At 41.9% G+C, this 19,085-nt stretch overlaps 1 protein-coding gene across 4 annotated transcripts in view; it reads right to left on the reverse strand.

The window, feature by feature from the left end:
* ARHGEF28 (Rho guanine nucleotide exchange factor 28) overlaps positions 1-19,085 on the reverse strand; it is a 350,771-nt gene that overhangs the window by 175,725 nt on the left and 155,961 nt on the right. For all 4 annotated transcript variants that reach the window (XM_060400313.1, XM_060400314.1, XM_060400312.1 and 1 more), the window contains exons 5-6: positions 6,106-6,289; positions 2,302-2,482 (exon numbers count right to left, since the gene is read on the reverse strand). In XM_060400313.1, coding sequence (XP_060256296.1) covers positions 2,302-2,482; positions 6,106-6,289 — 365 coding nt within the window. The remainder of the gene's footprint in view (positions 1-2,301; positions 2,483-6,105; positions 6,290-19,085) is intronic.

Genomic DNA, 19,085 nt, shown 5'->3' on the forward strand with positions numbered 1-19,085 from the left:
TCTGGCTTTCCTCGGAGCACGCTCTCGCCTTTGCGGCAGTTTGGTGGTCCTGCTGTGGTCTGAGTGTCCCCTCTGGGGACACACACACTGCTAAGCTCTGCCCCTGTCACAGGGGAGCCTGACCGGCTGCCGTCTATGGGGTCGCACAGAGTCGGACATGACTGAAGCAACTTAGCAGCAGCTGCAGCAGCAGCCCCTATGAAGCTGCAGGGAGAGGCGCTCACCTTGAGCAAGGCTGCCAGGCCAGGCCCCGCCTCTGTCTGGATAGAACATCCACCCCTGGGGCCTGGGTAATAAGCCATGGGAATGGCTGAGGGCTTCTGCATCTTTAAAAGTACCCTTAAGCACAATGAGGAAATACTGTAGGCCAGAAAATTATACACTAAACTCCCTGGAAGGAAAGTTATGACCAACCTAGATAGCATATTAAAAAGCAGAGACATTACTTTGTCAACAAAGGTTCGTCTAGTCAAGGCTATGGTTTTTCCAGTGGTCATGTATGGATATGAGAGTTGGACTATAAAGAAAGCTGAGCGCTGAAGAATTGATGCTTTTGAACTGTGGTGTTGGACAGGACTCTTGAGAGTCCCTTGGACTGCAAGGAGATTCCACCAGTCCATCCTAAAGGAAATCAGTCCTGGGTGTTCACTGGAAGGACTGATGTAGAAGCTGAAACTCTAATATTTTGGCCACCTGATACGAAGAGCTGATTCACTGGAAAAGACCCTGATGTTGGGAAAGATTGAGGGCAGGAGGAGAAGGGGACAATAGAGCATGAGATGGCTGGATGGAATCACCGACTCAATGGACATGAGTCTAAGTAAACTCCGGGAGTTGGTGATGGACAGGGAGGCCTGGCGTGCTGCAGTTCATAGGGTCGCAAAGAGACACGAACGAACAACTGAACTGAACTGAAACTCCCTAAACCCAGCAAACAAAGATAGTTCATACTCTGAACAGCGTGTTTCATTTTTAATTGTTTTTTAAAAAAAACCCTATATGGAGAAAACAATAAACTTTGCTATAGAATATTTATGGTTAAATCTTTTGGACTTTCCAGGTAGCTCAGTGGTGAAGAATCCGCCTGCCAATGCAGGGGCCACAAGAGCCACAGGAGATGCAGGTTCGATCCCTGCATTGGAAAGATCGCCTGGAGGAGGAAATGGCAACCCACTTCAGTATTCTTGCCTGGAGAATTCCATGGACAGAGGAGCCTGGGAGGCTACAGTCCATGGGGTCTCAGAGAGTCAGATGCACCTGAGCATGAGTTAAAAAAAGAAAGAAACTTCCTAAACTCAACAAACAGAAGCAGTTTATACTCTGAAGAGTGTGTTTCATTTTAAATGTTTAATAAAACCTATATGGAGTAAGTTATAAGTTTTGTTATATAATATTTATGGTTAAAATCTTTCATTTCATTATATAAAGCAAACATTTTGCAAAAGTCAAAACTGATAACAGTATCAGTTTTCTAAACTGACTGTTTACTTTGTAAAGCCTAAACTGGTGATGAAATTGGTGCTTTTTTCCGGTGGTGCTTATTAATGGATGTGCCTGAGAAGACTGGGGGTTGGGAGGTTGCAGGCGCTGTCACACAATCTGGTGAGTAAATCCGTTATACCTGTGAACACTAGCAACTAAACTGACTGAAGCCCTTTTACTCAAAAGAACATTCTGCTTAATAATAATTAAAATATATAAATCTGCTTTCTAGTGTTTGAGATTTGACCAAAAAAATATAATAATGAAGATAAAACATTTTAAACCTAAGGTGGGCATGCTATAACAACACTCAAAGCTGATGTTTGGGTGATGGTGGGAGGGGGAAAATATCTTTGAAAAAGTACTAGTCTCAAGTAGCCGGCCCCATTCAAGAAGAAGTTGTACACGGAAACAAAGGCTTAATGATATGTTAGTTCTTAAGAAATCCCAGAAGAAGGTATTATTCATGTAAAATAACCCTAAAGGCAACTATTTTAGATAAGAATTGTAATACAATCAGTAAAGTAATAGCAAATATCCAACATTAGAATATTAAAATTCAACATCAGTGATGCTGGCTCAGGAAAAGTAAAAGGAACAATATTATACAAATGACTACTTCCGAAATATTATATAATAATCTTCATTATACTAGTGTAACAGTTTCCAATGCCATGTCCCTCCAAGTCCCATTAGAAAAAAAAGTGCTACCTCTCAAAAAAAAAAAAAAAAATACCGTTCCCCAGATAACGAGTTTGCTGTTTGAACTCTCAAAACGCATGAGTTATTATATCTTATAACACAATAAAGGGCACAAACCTTGATGAGAAAGGCTCTATCCCAGAAGTATTTTCTGAAGAGTTTGATGTCTGCCTCCAGCAAATGCTCAGCTGTGTGGTTAAGCGTCAGGGTCAGGGTTTCTGATGAGTGAATATACCGCAGAGAGGCATCTTCGCTGAGCTGCACGCGGAAGAAACCTGGGGAACGCCTGCCCTGGAAGCTGAAACACCAGAAATCAAAACCCACAATGCCAGTGCCCTGATATTACCCCATCAGCCCTGATATTATTACAAACCCACTGGCCGAACAATTGCTTCCTACTGAAGACAGGTACATAAGACTATATAACCACATCCTAATAAAGCCATCTTTCTTTTCCCAGCTAGAGAAGTCATCAGTTGAAAAGCTGTTCACATATATTATATACGTAACAGAGTTACATAATTAATGCAACAGTACTGACTTGTAAACATAGTGCTTCACCTCAATATTTCATTCTCCTTTTAATCTGAAAAGATGCCTCTGGCCTTAATGGCACCACATGTAGTAGAACAAATTGGCTGGCAGCTGACGGTTTATTAGGTGATTACAGTGGAAAACAGATATGATCTCTAGGGAGCATGGTGAGGTTTGGATGTTACAAACAAGCGAGATATTCATAACACAGGTCCACTGCTGTAAATCATTTCCTCGTGCAAATGAAAACATACATAAATTTGATCATGTTGATTTTTGAAATCACTCATGGACAAAGGAACAATATCCTCAAACTAAATTCTGAGTATCAGCTTATTTTCTGTGTGGCAGAGAACAACTGCATGTTCGTTATTATGAGCTCTATGAAGGCTTCTCAGTTAGCGTCACAATATTCTGGATGGTCTGTAGGTCGATAAAGAAGGGTCAGGAGGGAGATGCTAGCGCTCCCAGGCAACAGCCCGCAGGAGCTCCTGAATTCTTCTGGTCACAGAACTAGCTCTATGCCTCTCTCCTCTCCTTCCATTACATCACTTTGTTAATGAACATTTGCATATCTGCAAAATTATAGTGTAGTTCCAACCACATCAATGTTGCCTCCATCACATGGAATGATAGATCCATTAAGAACACTCGTACGCTAAGATTTGGGGCATCTCCCCACACTCGACATAATTACCAGCAGGGACTTCAGAATCTTCTAGAAAACAACTCCCCATGCTAACAGCAAGCCACTGAAGTGAATAATTCAGCCTAAGCAATAAGAGTCTTGTAATTAATTTAGAAAATGGAAGCTCCTTTACATAATCAGAATTTAGCTTACAGTTTACTTCTAATCCCATCATGAATGAATTTATTAGATGAGTAAACATTTAGTTTTAATTTTATTGACATACAGCTGATTTACAATGTTGTGTTAGTTTCAGGTATATAGCAAAATGATCCAGTTATACGTGTGTTCATTCTTTTCTAGATTCTTTTCTTGTATAGGTTATCACAGAATATATCTGTGCTATATAGGAGGTCCTCTTTGGTCATTTATCTTATATATAATAGTATGCATATGTTCCAGAGAAGGCAATGGCACCCCGCTCCAGTACTCTTGCTTGGAAAATCCCATGGATGGAGGAGCCTGGTGGGCTGCAGTCCATGGGGTCGCTATGAGTCAGACACGACTGAGCGACTTCACTTTCACTTTTCACTTTCATGCATTGGAGAAGGAAATGGCAAGCCACTCCAGTGTTCTCGCCTGGAGAATCCCAGGGACGAGGGAGCCTGGCGAGCTGCCGTCTATGGGGTCGCACAGAGTTGGACATGACTGAAGCGACTTGGCAGCAGCAGCAGCATGCATACATTCACCCCAAGGTCTCGCTCACCACAACGTTTCCCGTTTGATAACCATAAGTTTGCTTTCAATATCTGTAAATCTGTTTCTGGTTTGTAAAGAAGTTCGTTTGTATCATTTTAAATTAGATTCCACATACAGACGATATGATATTTGTCTTTGATTTAATTCACTTAGGATGATAACCTCTAGGTCCATCCATGTTGTGGCAAAAGGCATCATTTCATTCTTTTTTATGTTAGAGTAATATTCCATTGTGTATGTGTGTGGGTGGGTATACACACATTTATACACACACATATATGTATATATATACCCCATATGTTCTTTGCCCATTCTTCTGTCAGTGGGTATTTATGTTGGTTCCATATCTTGGCTACTGTAAACAGTGCTGCTATGAACACTCAGGTGCATATATTTTTTAGCTTATGTTTTTCTCTGGATGTATGCCCAGGAATAGAATTGCTAGATCATATGCAAACTCTATTTTTAGTTTTTTAAGGAACCTCCACACTTTCTCCATAGTAGTTGTATCAATTTACATTCCCACCAACAGTGTAGGAAGGTTCCTTTTTCTTGACACCACATCCAGCACTCAGTGTTTGCGGACATTTGATAATGGCCATTCTGACCAGTATGAAGCGATACCTCATTGCACATTTTATTTGCATTTCTCTGATAATTACCGATGTTGAGCATCTTTTCCTGTGCTTTTTGGACATCTGTATGTTTTCTTTGGAGAAATGTCTACTTAAATCTTCTGCCCATTTTCTGATCAGGTTGTTTGCTTTTATTGATATAGAGGATGTGTAAACTATTAAAATACATATCATCTTCTGGTCTTGGACACAACAGAAAGATACAAAGCTACCAAACATAAAGTGGCGCTCCGGGTCCTCAGTGTAACCCTGAACTCTCCGCAGTGACAAAGTCAAGGGAGTGGTTCTGCCTCGGCCTTTCCAGGTAAAGACAGTGTGGTCATGGTAAAGCAAAGACAAGGGCAATTCCATTAGGATGGGCTCTTTCCTTACTTGGTGTTCATCTGACCAAGTGAGAACAAAAATAGAGAGTTGTGACTTCAACATCTACTCGGGTGGCATACAACCATGAATTAATTACAATGAGTTGCACGGGCCACATGAAAAGAACCAGTCCATGAAGACAAACCACGTAATAACACTGATAATATTTAACATTTATGTAATACTTCGCAATGCTCATTGCTGCTTCCCATTTATTACCACATGCTAAGTCAAGGAAATCACTGAATAGGATTCCTCTAATCATAAGTAAACACTAAAAAAAATGACCAATCTGAACCATTGTAAGTAACAAACATGGAAAGTGTTGGTACCATCTTCAACATAGAGAACTTTACATTTGACAAATTATTTCACTTCCATTATTTCCAGATCCTACTAACCAGCCCATTGGCTACATCGTATCTAAGATTAGGGTTTGTTACTCATTGATTCAACAAAAACTTACATCTTTCAATGAATGTATATGCTGAACAGAGCACATAAAATAGAAATGTTTCAGTCCCCAAATGATTTAGAATGGAAAAACAAATGAAGTAAATGATGATTATATATAAAATCATAAATTATAATCTATAGTGTAATTAATGATAATTATAGTTGCAATTAACACTTTAATCATAATCATAAAAGATCAGAATGTAGAAGGCCTCTCTGAAGAAGTGACATGTAAACTAATGAAAGATAAGGCAGGGTTGGGCTAGTGTTTCCCAACATATTTTTTCTTATTGTAGCCACCTCCCCAGCCATGGAGCCTTTTAAGAGACTTCCTGACTCCCTCTCCCCCTATGAAGTGTGAATACCAACTATCACTCTATATCTGTTTATATATGATATGTATATCTATACTGTATTCATGGAAACTGATGGTAAACTATAAGCCAAATGTTAGCTTGTGGTTTGGTCATCTTTAATTTTTCCATAATGCTCGGAAGACTTTATATAAGTAGACTGAGAGAGAATCTATCAAGCAGCCAAACTCACTTTGTGATGTCTTCAACTAGCTTGGAGTGTCCACCATGTAAAGCCAAGTCTAATGGCGTGGCACCCTCCTCGTTGGGTAACGTCAGGGCCTGGGCTCCCCCAGGGAGACACAGGAGCAGCTGGGAAAGCTTAGTGAGGCCCCATCTCACAGCCAGGTGCAGAAGAGACTCCCTATGCAGAGAAACTGAAAAGGAAAAACAAGCAACATTATTAATAGTTCCTCCATTTAAAAAGTTTATCTTCCATATTTTCTCCAAGAGATTGTCAGAGTAAGAACAGTAATAGTAAGCAAAGAAGAGCTGGCAGAAATTATCAAAAACATCTGATCCAAACACCTCGTTTTGCAGATGTGGAAAGGTCAGTGACTTGTGCGAGGTCAGGCAGGCACTGGAGCCAGCTTTGCTCATCTGGTACAACGTTGTTCTACCCACCACGGTGCACTCATGTTCAGTGAAGTCATCTGGGGAAAACAAGTGCTAGGAGAGCACCATCTTTTGGAAATAGATCATCAATTTCCTACGGTGTTCTCTAAGGAGATGCTGCTACCCTAGCAGGACAGGCTAACAGGGGCCATGAGTGTCAAGGAGCCTTCATTTCCACCCTTTGTCCTCAGACGTGCTCCTCCCCACTCAGCAGCTGAGGCAGAAATGGATTCTAAGTCCATGACCTCTCTCAGACTTCATGGAGGTACTTTTATCCATCTGTTGGATTCTTGGGACTACTTCAGTGTTGCCAAGCTACATATACCTGTGTGTGTGTTTGCGTGTATATGTGTGTGTACTCAGGCGTGCTCAACAGTGTCTGAATCTTTGAGACCCCATGGACTGTAGCCCACAGCTCCTTTGTCCACCAGTACTTTCTTTAAAAAGCTTGACTTTGCCTCTTCACATGCCCCTTGACATGGGGGTCCTTGCCTGGTCTGTGTCTGGGTTTTCACTGTTGGTGTTTGCCAGTGTGTCTTATGGCTGTTTCCTGACTGTGTCCTCTTATAGGCTGAGGGGATCCTGGAAGTTTTTATTGCTAACATTTAGCATAGTATATGGCCTTACAAGGTGGCTCAGTTCAGTTCAGTCGCTCAGTCGTGTCTAACTCTTTGCGACCACATGAACCGCAGCACACCAGGCCTCCCTGTCCATCACCAACTCCCGGAGTTTACTCAAACTCATGTCCATCGAGTTGGTGATGCCATCCAGCCATCTCATCCTCTGTCGTCCCCTTCTCCTCCTGCCCTCAATCTTTCCCAGCATCAGAGTCTTTTCAAATGAGTCAGCTCTTCATATCAGGTGGCCAAAGAAGTATTGGAGTTTCAGCTTCAGCATCAGTTCTTCCAATGAACACTCAGGACTGATCTCCTTTAGGATGGATTGGTTGGATCTCCTTGCAGTCCAAGAGTCTCTCAAGAGTCTTCTCCAACACCACAGTTCAAAAGCATCAATTCTTCAGCGCTCAGCTTTCTTCACAGTCCAACTCTCACATCCATACATGAGCACTGGAAAAACCACAACCTTGACTAGACAGACCTTTGTTGGCAAAGTAATGTCTCAGCTTTTGAATATACTATCTAGGTTGGTCATAACTTTTCTTCCAAGGAGTAAGCGTCTTTTAATTTCATGGCTGCAGTCACCATCTGCAGTAATTTTAGAGCCCCCAAAAATAAAGTTTCTCACTGTTTCCACTGTTTCCCCATCTATTTGCCATGAAGTGATGGGACTGGATGCCACGATCTTAGTTTCCTGAATGTTGAGCGTTAAGCCAACTTTTTCACTCTCTTCTTTCACTTTCATCAAGAGGCTCTTTAGCTCTTCTTTGCTTTCTGCTATAAGGGCAGCAATGTTTTAAAGTAATGCTCAAAATTCTCTAAGCCAGGCTTCAACAGTATATGAACTATGAACTTCCAGATGTTCAAGCTGGTTTTAGAAAAGGCAGAAGAACCAGAGATCAAATTGCCAACATCTGCTGGATCATCAAAAAAGCAAGAGAGTTCCAGAAAAACTGTGTGGATCACAATACACTGTGGAAAATTCCTCAAGAGATGGGAATACCAGACCACCTGACCTGCCTCTTGAGAAACCAGTATGCAGGTCAGGAAGCAACAGTTAGAACTGGACATGGAACAACAGACTGGTTCCAAATAGGGAAAGGAGTATGTCAAAGCTGTATATTGTCACCCTGCTTATTTAACTTATATGCATAGTACATCCTGAAAATGCTGGGCTTGAGGAAGCACAAGCTAGAATCAAGATTGCTGGGAGAAATATCAATAACCTCAGATATGCAGATGATACCACCCTTATGGCAAAAACTGAAGAAGAACTAAAGAGCCTCCAGTGATTAAAAAAAAAAAAAAAAAATCCTCCTGCAATGCAGAAGACCAGGGTTCAATCCCTGAGCCAGGAAGATCCCCTGAGAAGGAAATGGCAATCCACTCCAATATCCTTGCCTGAAAAATCTCATGGACAGAGGAGCCTGCTGAAGTCATTCAGTATTTATTGAATTGAATGACAAGTGACTGTTAAAAATCTCAATCATTTGTGTATGTTTAAATCATCTAATTTGTATAGATGATTTGTACACCGTATTCCTACTATGACTCAGTACCTGGAACACAGCTGGCCCATGATAAACATTACACTGGAAACATGTAAAAGAATATACTTGTTTATATTTGGAAAAGCTAAGCCTATGAGCTCCATAGGCATCAAGACACACCTTAAAACAAACGCAGTCTTAACAACTGAACGCGAAAATGCTAACATTCAAGATCTGTTGGAATAAGTACGCAGTAAGGATCTGAGTTGCACATACCCTCCAGTTCAGTAATGTTACTGACTGCTTGTAATCTGAAAAAGATCCAGAGGATGCTGCCTCACCCTGGAGTGGAAAGTCCCAGAGGATAGGCCCTTATCTATCTTTAATCCTAGCACAGCGCCTGGTGAGTTATATGCTCTATAAATGTTATTTGCTTGTTGAATGAATAAATGACCAACGGCTCTTTCCCTGATGAGTACCCATGATAGTCAGCTTTTAATACATGGCTATAGATGCTCTTTGAAGCATCTATCGTTCTTAGTTTTTCCTCTGATATCAAGACCTCTTGACTAAAATCTATGAACCCAAACTACATACTCCCACACAGCTGGGACACTGAACACAAAACCTACCGATTTCTCCACCCAGCTTAGTGTCTACACCGACATGATTTAGCTACTCCATTGTCTTCATTTGCATAATTTGACTAGTCCGGGAGGACTCCGGCCTAGGCAAAGATTGAATATTCATCATACGACCTTCCTTCAAGGCATATCAATGCTTTATCAGAAAGCATTAACAGTTTAAGCCCTAAAACCAATATTTAACCACTCTACCATGATCTTGATCTAATCCTAGTCAAAACTCCCTTCCCTGCCACCCCCTGCCCCCGCCATCACTCCTCCTCTGCATCTGAAAACCCTCATTAAAACAAACTTCCAGTTCTCAATAAATTCCAACCATGTCTTCCCTCTTCAAGGTGATGCTAAGGCCCACTGGTGGGGGCAGGGGGGCAGGTCTCCCTCCTCAGGCCCTAAACCCAGCCTGGCCTCACCAGCAGACTATGCTGCTGGAGCCAGCATCCAACAAGACTCTAACGTGAAACAATCAGAAGGGAATACTCCATTGCACATGGGTGCAAAAGAAAACAGTTTAGCTTCCATTTTTAACTGGTTTACACTATTTCTACATGAAGATCAATGAGCATAAAGCCTTATAGTTCAAATGTGCAAACGTCACAGACTTCACTGTACGTGTATCTGTGTAACACAGCACAGACCCTCCCTCCCACTCCAAGTAAAGTGACATCTGAAACATCTGGAAACAGACAAAGCAGTGTACCCCCACCAGACAAGCTTAATATACCTGCTCTCCTTCAAAGACTACCAGAGAACTTATCTTTATTTTATCCTTTAACTTTCTGATTTCTAAACCCACTTAATTAGAAAGTTAAGGTCTTTTTACTCTTAACTGATTCCCAACAAGGCACGTTTGGTAACACTGACACTTTTTTTCCTTTCTCAAATAATAATCAGGAAGAGACTTGTTAGGATCAGGTGACAACACACACACACAAGTACACTGCCCAGAGTGCCAGTCAGCATGCAGTTATAGCCAGCCACACTCCGATGGGACCGCTCAGTCACAGCTCTTGGTCTGAACCTGGTGAGAAATGCCCACGCTTATATAGGACACAATTTTTTTTTTTTCCAAGAAAAATATGACCAAAAGGGAATATCTAAAATTTTCATGTTCTCTTTTAAAATCATAGCACTGATAAAGGCAGTGTGGTGTCAACCATTTAAATGGTACTCCCTGTAGTGCCTGGAGCAAGGGCCTAAAATACCCTCAAACCTGCCTGTACTTCACTGTACCAAACCTGACTGAGGTGTGAGTGTGGACAGAACTTGCTTCCTCCACCAGCAGCATCTGGCAGGCCTGTTTGCTAGACCAGCCCCCTGTTCTCTCCTTTCCAGCTCCATCTGTTAGCAGCCAGAGCTCCTGGCCTCCCCCAATCAGTAAAAATTGACTAAAAGTCAGACAAGAAATTCAGGCAAGGCTTTACTGGGGCCCCTGCTGCAGCAGAGGGGAGCGAGAATAAACAACAGGTTCCCTTGCTTGCTCCCTCCCTGAGTGGGGTAGAGCTTCCTTATACGGGGTGAGGGTGGGGATGTGTTCAGAGGATGGCTGGATGGGTGGCTTAGGCGGCTTGCCCACCCCTCAGGTGGCATTGAGTGCAGGAGGCAGGCACAGTATTCTGCTTTTGTTCCAGCCTCTTCAAAGTGGCAGTTGGGTTTTTTGGTCTCTGTGTATCTTTTGTCCAGAAACTGTCCCAAATGCGCACGCACCCAGTTACTTTTAGTCCCAGGCAGTTTCTCTGCATTTTGTTGCTCGAGGAGAGGGGTGTAGAGGTGTAAGCATCGCAGCAAAGGGTCCCAGGACATCTCACAGCCGCACACCGTGCTCAGCGGGAAAGGACAGTAGGTCTGGGGAACTGGGCGCTCACAGTAGCCACTGTCCCCCTCTGGATCCACCTGCTTCCTGGGAAAGCGGGAGGCAGGGGGAGAGAAGCACTTCTGGTGTTTGAAGGAAACCAAAAGCTGCCCAAAATATTCAGAACAAGCTTTTGCACTCAATATAGATGTTCAGAGCCCAGAATCAAGCAAAGAGCTTGAAATAGGAAACATCATGACATATATAAATAATTCTGCTTGTTACAGAGTTTCAGATTCTTAACAGGGGTCAGGAAAACAAGCTGTGGAAAGGGGTTCTGCAATTTGGCAGACATGGGAGAGTTTAATTAAAATGAAAGGTTGTTTGTTTGTTTTTTTAACCAGATAAATTTGTCTTTTCCTGTTTAGTTGGTGCCCAGACTTATTTGAGCTAAAACAGAATTACTAATAATTGCTCTAATGGAAAACATTAAAAGGTGTGACCTGTAACATCCTGGGAGCAAGATCACTCAGACACAAAAAGGAACCGCAGACTGTGACATTCAATCAACAGTCCCATCACGGCATAAAGGGGGTCTCATCTGCCCCAGACAAGGCGAGAGGCACAAAGCCCACCCTTGCCTCTCTGCCACAACTCAGTTTCTCTTCCTGGCAAATGAGCCTCTCACATCAAAGACCCAAGGTCCTAGGAAGATTGATCCTTGCTTTGGCTTTTTGGAGATCAGGGATCTATGAAATAGAGCACAGATTACAGATAACAGATCTGCAACACAGATCACACGCCAGAGCACCCAAGGCACAAGAGCACAGGTGACCAGCTTGCTTGTTACTAAAGGAGGGTGCTTTTGTAGACTCTTCACTCCAAACTCGGGGCCATGATCCCACGAGGTCTGACTGTGCTTCTAAGGTAGCAGGAAATTCAGGTTGGAAGAATGAAAAATAAATTATCATGCACTTAGGAACTCTTGTGCACTGCTAGAGGAAATGTGAATTGGCACACCCACTTTGGAAAACACAGTGGCATAATCTAATAAATTTGAAGACACTAATATTGTATGGCTAAGCAATTCCACTTCTGTGTTTAAACCCCAGTGAGGACTGTGCTTTGTATACACCAGGAAGCATGCATAAAAATGTAAATGATCAATAATAGAAGTGTTCTTAATGTCCATCCATAATAGGATAAGTTACAGCATGCTGCTGCTGCTAAGTTGCTTCAGTCATGTCCGACTCTGTGCGACCCCATAGACGGCAGCCCACCAGGCTCCCCCGTCCCTGGGATCCTCCAGGCAAGAATACTGGAGTGGGTTGCCATTTCCTTCTCCAATGCGTGAAAGTGAAGTCACTCAGTCGTTACAGTATAATTAAATACTAATATTCTAACAATAAAAATGAATTGCATGCTAATAGAGAAGAAACTAAGAAATATAATGCTGAGGGGGGAAGTCACAAAAGAATACACAGAATAAGTATTAATTAATATGAAGTTTTTTTAAAAGTGAAAACTAAACTTTATATTATATACCAATACGTGGGTGGTAAAACTATGAGAAAAAATAAGATAACAGTTACCTAATAACACCTCTGAGGGTAAAGAGATGAATGTGGCTAGGACAGAATGAGGGGCACTGGTATTACTGGAGTTCAGTGATGTCTGTAGGGCTCTTCTTCTCTCTCCCCATTCACCCACATAGCTGTGTTCAGGGCCATCCTCAGAACAATTAAAATTCTGGGGCTGGGCTCAAGCAGCCATCTCTTCTAAAGATTCCAAAGGGATCCTATAATCATTCAAAGCCAGAGCTGAGATCTGCTACTTTAAATAAATATCTGGTAAACAAAATCCAGATCTATGCCTCCCATTTATACCACTGTCTTCCTGATCACCTCTGGGAGGGAAATCCAAAAAAGAGGGGATATATGCATACATATGGCTGATTCACTTTGCTGTACAGCAGAAAATGACATAACATTGTAAAGCAACTATACTCCAACGAAAAAAAATTTTTAAGGGTTCATTAACTAAAACATTTCACCAATGAATGAGACTGAAAAATACTTCTGACTTTTACAAGCTATTTGCAACCTACATCACTTGCTGCTACACCAAGATACAGCCTTAAACATTAAGCAAAATATTAAACCTGTGGTGGGGACAGTAATCTAGGAGCAAATATTTTTGAACAAGTCCTTCCTCTGTGTAGGGTTCAGAACCTACTGTGTAGGTTCTCTCTTTTCTAGAGTTTACCAATGTTTCATAACTCCTGAGGAGAGCCACTAAAATGCATTCAATCCTATAAGCTTATGAACAAAATATATTTTTTAATTCACATAAATCCTATCAATTAAAATAAGTTCTACTCTGGTTTCCAAAGCCACATATATATTCACGGAGGTTTCAATTTGTGCGTCTAAGTCACTGAGCAGACCAACGTTGAATCAAAAGACTACCATATGCCAGGACCCATGGACATAAAGCAGGAGCATATAGCCAGCCCATTTTAGTTTGCAATAAAATAAATATCTTGCCCATGAAATCCTATCTGGTAACTACAGCTCTAGGAAAGTGTGGACAGAAATAAGTAAACTATCTGACCTACAAGGTTAATTACAGGTTAATCAACCTACATCATGTATCACAATTTGAAAATGTATAGATGTTTATAAAATGATGAGCACAAAAAGAATAAAAAACTATTAGCAAAAATTACCCAGAGAGCAGCACACATAATCTCAGATATTTTTCAGGACTCTCAACGAGAAAGGGAGGAGAGATGGTATATTAAGGCATCTTCCATTTGGGGAGTCTCATCAGGGCTTTGGTGTGTGTATAAACAAACCCACCTTCCACACAGAAGATCGGAGCTTAGTGAGTCTAGGATAGGAACTGCAAATATAAACACACTCATGGGAAAGATACGGAAACACGACGTCCCATGGAGCACAATACCACATGGCAGGCATGGTGGGATTATAAAGCCGAAAGGTAGAAGAGGACTAAAAAGGCATAATGGCAGGTTTAGCTTCCTAAAACATCTGCTCTGCATCAGACACATTTGAGATACTCAGATCATAACAACCCTTGACTGAAAATCTGGGAAAACACCAACCACACACACAGTCATTCCAGAAAATTCACATTTTGATATTCAGTCCTGGAACGCACTTCATAGATTTTGTATCTCATAGAGGTTGACTATATCTACGTTGTGGAACTAGTACTAAACCAGCTGAAACACTAAAACATCCTTATAGAACTCACAAATGGCAATCCAGTGTCTGGCTTTCCCAATCTGGGGACATTCCCAGACTGCCTTGTACAATATGGGTACCGACACAAGATATGAAGACCAGACACAGCACTGTCCAGTGCAAAGGGATCGGATTAGAGATCCCTACAGTGATGCAGTCCTGGGAAGACCACTGAATTCTCCAGTCTTAAGTTGCTTCACCTGTAAAAGGAAAGGACTATCTGCTCAGTCTTGTATCCAAGACTGTCAGGGGGCTATAACGAAAATAACATATGAGACAGGGTTCTCTAGAACTAAGAAAGCCCATATCGGGGGACTTACCAGACATATATATTTGTCTGGTCTTTTTAATACAAAAATACAATAAACACTCACTAAATAGATCCATGTATATTCGAAAGCAGTCTCCCTCTGATTATAATTAAACATCATAATTTAAGGGAACCAGTTATCTGCTTAAGAGGCATTATAATCGCATCAGTGTAAGACGCCAGATGTGCCATTAAGACAAACGTGCATTAATGCCATAGCTTGGGCAGCAGGCGGTTATCAGGTGCCATAAGCAGTAATTATGTCAAACTTGTTTTTCCAACCTGTGCAACAGACTTTTTACATTTGTTAATATTTCTTCAAGGCTCTGATTTCCATCTACCATTCATTCACTCACTTGATATTTGTTGACAGCCTACGATGCACTGGGCATTCTTCTGTTCTCCCCTCACACCACAGGGGAGCCTCTGGAATCCCCAGGCACCCTTCCAAGTGACCCTCCAGGAACCCTGTTCTGTTTGGAAGACAAATGAAAATACACCACAATCTAATTCTATTATTGACAAGAAGGAAAAGCACAGACTCATCATATCTTAGAAATGGCCTTTGGAAGTTTGCATTGAGATTCTGAATTTAAACACAACCAGGAAACTGGCCACACATCTGCCTTGCCCTGGAAGCCACCGATCCAAGCCCGCATGGAGAAATATTTAATTTGGTGGCTATGAGCTGCAACTTTAGTGGGAGATCATATCCCCTCCTTCAGCACAGGGGCACACTTAGGAAAGGATATTCTGGTGAGAGAAGGAGAAGATAAATGGGGTAACCCAAACAGAATACTAATATATAAGTCTACCTGGGATGAGCGTGAGGATGGAAGGTCGGAAAAAGTTACTTAGAAGTCTAGATGGCAGCTGTTAGGCATGAATGTGAATCAGTCACCACATCTACTTTTATCTCATCCTTGCTAGGTGCCAATGACTACAAGGACTTTACACTTCTTGTTTCCCTCTAACATTTATTATGCAATTCACATGTGTTATATTTCATCTCATCAACTCCTGACTAGCACTGGACAAGGTAGGGGTAGAAACAGAAGCTTGACACAATTATGCAACTGCCCAAACTCACTCAGGTAGTAAATGGAGCATCAAGAATCTGAACCCAGATTCTTCCACTTCTAAAACTCAAGTTCCTAACTATTATGCTTCCCACTGTTGCAGTCCAGACACTCAGTCCTGCCCAACTCTTTGCGACCCCATGCACTGCAGCACGCCACGCTTCTCTGTCCTTCAGTATCTCCCAGAGTTTACTCAAACTCATGTCCATTGAGTCAGGGATGCCATCCAACCATCTCATCCTCTGTCTCCCACTTCTCCTCCTGCCCTCAGTCTTTCCCAGAATCAGGGTCTTTTCCAATGAGTTGGCTCTTCAGCAAAGATAATGAGATAAAAGAAGACAAACCCAAGAAAAGGAGAGCAGAAAGACAGAACCTGAATACATCAACAGACTGAGAGTGGGGAAGAGCAAGCAGCAGGAAACTAAGCCTCACCAGCCGTAAGAGCTCAGGCAGGCACCCCGCTCTCCAGAAGGTCATCTGTCTCCACACACAAGTGCGTGTGCACACACCCACGCTCTCATGACAAATCTGGAAAACAAAAGCTGCTACAGATCCAGGTATGGGGAAGAGAAAGTGGGCATGTAGGAATCACTATGAAACAAAACCTGGGGTAGAAAGACAGAAGACTTGAGGGCTGTACAGACTGGTGTCCACATCATGACCCATATTTGAAAGAATCAAGACAAGGCCTTGTAAAGTTCACCGGGGCCCAGCAAAGGGGCCACTGTTCCAGGACACAGGTTTGACCATTTCCCTAAGACCATCCCACCACTTCCAGCGTGTTGCCCGCCCTCCATGCCAGGCCTCACCCACCCATCTTCAACGATCAGCCTTTTTGCCTCCAAGCATTTAGAAGTTTTTAACCAATATTTGATTTCATTTTTAAATAAAGTAGTACATGGAAAGTTAAAAGTGAAAGTATTAGTTGCTCAGTCGTGTCCAACTCTTTGTGACTCCTTGGACTGTAGCCCGCCAGGCTCTTCTTCCCATGGGATTCTCTAGACAAGAATACTGGAGTGGGTAGCCATTCCCTTCTCCAAGGGATCTTCCTGACCCAGGGATCAAACCAGGGTCTCCTGGATTGCAGGCAGATTCTTTAATGTCTAAGCCAAAAAGTTGCCAGTATTCAAATTCCATTAAAGAAATCTATGAAAACAGTAAAAAGTTTAACTTTTTTTACTCAAGATTTAGAGAATACTTGGCTACAATCATTTTCAAATTCACTTTCAGTCCCCCGTGTGCAACCCCAAACTGGCCCACACATTTGAAGGGTTCCCAAAAGAGAAATGCCAGAAATGAAACACTGCCACCCAGAGATGAATTTCAAAACCTTCCACAGCCTTGAATCCTTTGGGAAGCACAGTAGGGATGGGCGTTTGAAAATAAAAGCTTCCACTTGCATTGTTTTTTCCTTGAAAATTTTGAGAGTAGGAGAAAATGACCAGAAAATAACCTGAAGAGAATCTTATTCTGTATATCTCAGGAGTGAGAATAAATATATCATTCTCTACTCTAGTCTCAGGCCACTAGTGTCCTGTAGGAAGCTTCATTTTTAAGGAAAAGTTTAATTTAAGCTGCTTTTTCTTCTTTAAAATACAGTGCCTTAAACACTGTGCTTAATAAGAGTTGTGCTTGCTGCTGCTGCTAAGTTGCTTCAATCGTGTCCGACTCTGTGCGACCCCAGAGACGGCAGCCCACCAGGCTCCCCCATCCCTGGGATTCTCCAGGCAAGAACACTGGAGTGGGTTGCCATTTCCTTCTCCAAAGAGTTGTGCTTAGTAAGTGCTTAATAAGAATGTGCTTAATAAGAGTTGACTGACTCAACTGCAGGAAAAGTCCAAATGACTCAAAGGGGGAAAAGGGCCTTTCTTTAAGAGGTCAATTCTGTGTTACATTCTTTACTGCCAAAAAATTTATTCTTTAAAAATGACAAGCTAAAAAAAAAAAAAGAGAGAGAGAGATGAAAGGCAGAGGAACCAGTTTTAGGTTAAGGGTTTTAAAAAAATGATGTACATTTATGTGCATGCGCATGGCTAAGTATTATGAAACAATTTTACCCATTTACCCTAGGACCTGTCTTAAAGATCATTCTCTCCACCACTAGCAGTTATCCAGTGTGTTACCTCAGCAACTGAAGGAATATAATACCAGATTTAAACGTCAGAAGAGAAAGTGTGGAGATGTCTGTTGCACCAGGTACGATCAGAAATACCAGAAGGCTAGAAAGTAATGCTGAGTGCATACACAACTGCTTGAAAAATGTCAAGATTTCCGGGAAAAACATATATCCCAGAACTAGTCAACACCCATAATGCATTAATTTTAAAACTCTTCCAATTTTGTTTTTTAAACCTAAAAACTTGTATTTTGTGATAAATTTGTCCTTTATAGGTTTCCTGCCCACTGGTAGGACATCAGCTGATGTTATCTCAAACTTTCTGTCCAGGACAAAGCTTTACGGCAGAAAGACAAAGCTGACATTTCACAATGTCTGTGGGACAGCAAGCAAGCCTTCTAATTCATCCCCTTTACTAATAAAACCTGGTACCCAGGTGGCGGCCCACCAACAGGGCCTTGCTCCTGAGCCTCACTTTATTTTCTTTCAATTTCTAGAGCTGGCAGACTGTATTCAAACACTAAACAAGCTCTGTTTCAAGTGTTAAACATCTTGCCTCTTACTGGTTACAGATCTCTTTCTTCTATTCAAGGAAAGATAAACAGATAACTCCCTCTGTCAAACACCGCTGGCCCTCAAATTCCCTTCTCTTGTTGCCTAGAAAGAGGGGATGTTCCGGGTATGTGGCTTGAAGCAAGATGTAGGTGTCACGGAAAATTGGCAGTTCCCACTGAGTCTTTCATAATGAACTGCTAATTCTCGCTTAACAGCATTTCCTGCAGATAAGCAATACTATACATGGTTCTTTAAACTCCTTAAAGAACACTAAACAATTCAGACATGTGTGGCAGTGGTAGAGAACCCGCTCACCAGTGCAGGAGGTGGGGGTTCATCCCTGGGTCAGGAAGATCCCCTGGAGAAGGAAATGGCAACCCACTCCAGTATTCTTGCCTAGGAAATTCCATGGACAGAAGGAGCCTGGTGGGCTACTGTCCATGAGGTTGCAAAAGAGTCAGACATGACTGAGCAGCAGCAACAATGGTTGCTGAATAACCCCTACTCTATTATAAATTTTTTCCTAAGCCCTTCTGGTTGTCTGCATTTCTTTTCCTTTTATCCCCCATTAAGTTGTAAAATAGAGAAAAACAAACATTCTCCTTCAAAGGGAATTTATAAAGACACTATTAATAAGGCAGAGCATCATGCTAACCACTCTGCTTAGTAACAGCAGTACCTCACCATTA

This window comes from Ovis aries, chromosome 16 (genome assembly GCF_016772045.2).
Source record: "Ovis aries strain OAR_USU_Benz2616 breed Rambouillet chromosome 16, ARS-UI_Ramb_v3.0, whole genome shotgun sequence".
NCBI classification, from domain to species: domain Eukaryota; kingdom Metazoa; phylum Chordata; class Mammalia; order Artiodactyla; family Bovidae; genus Ovis; species Ovis aries.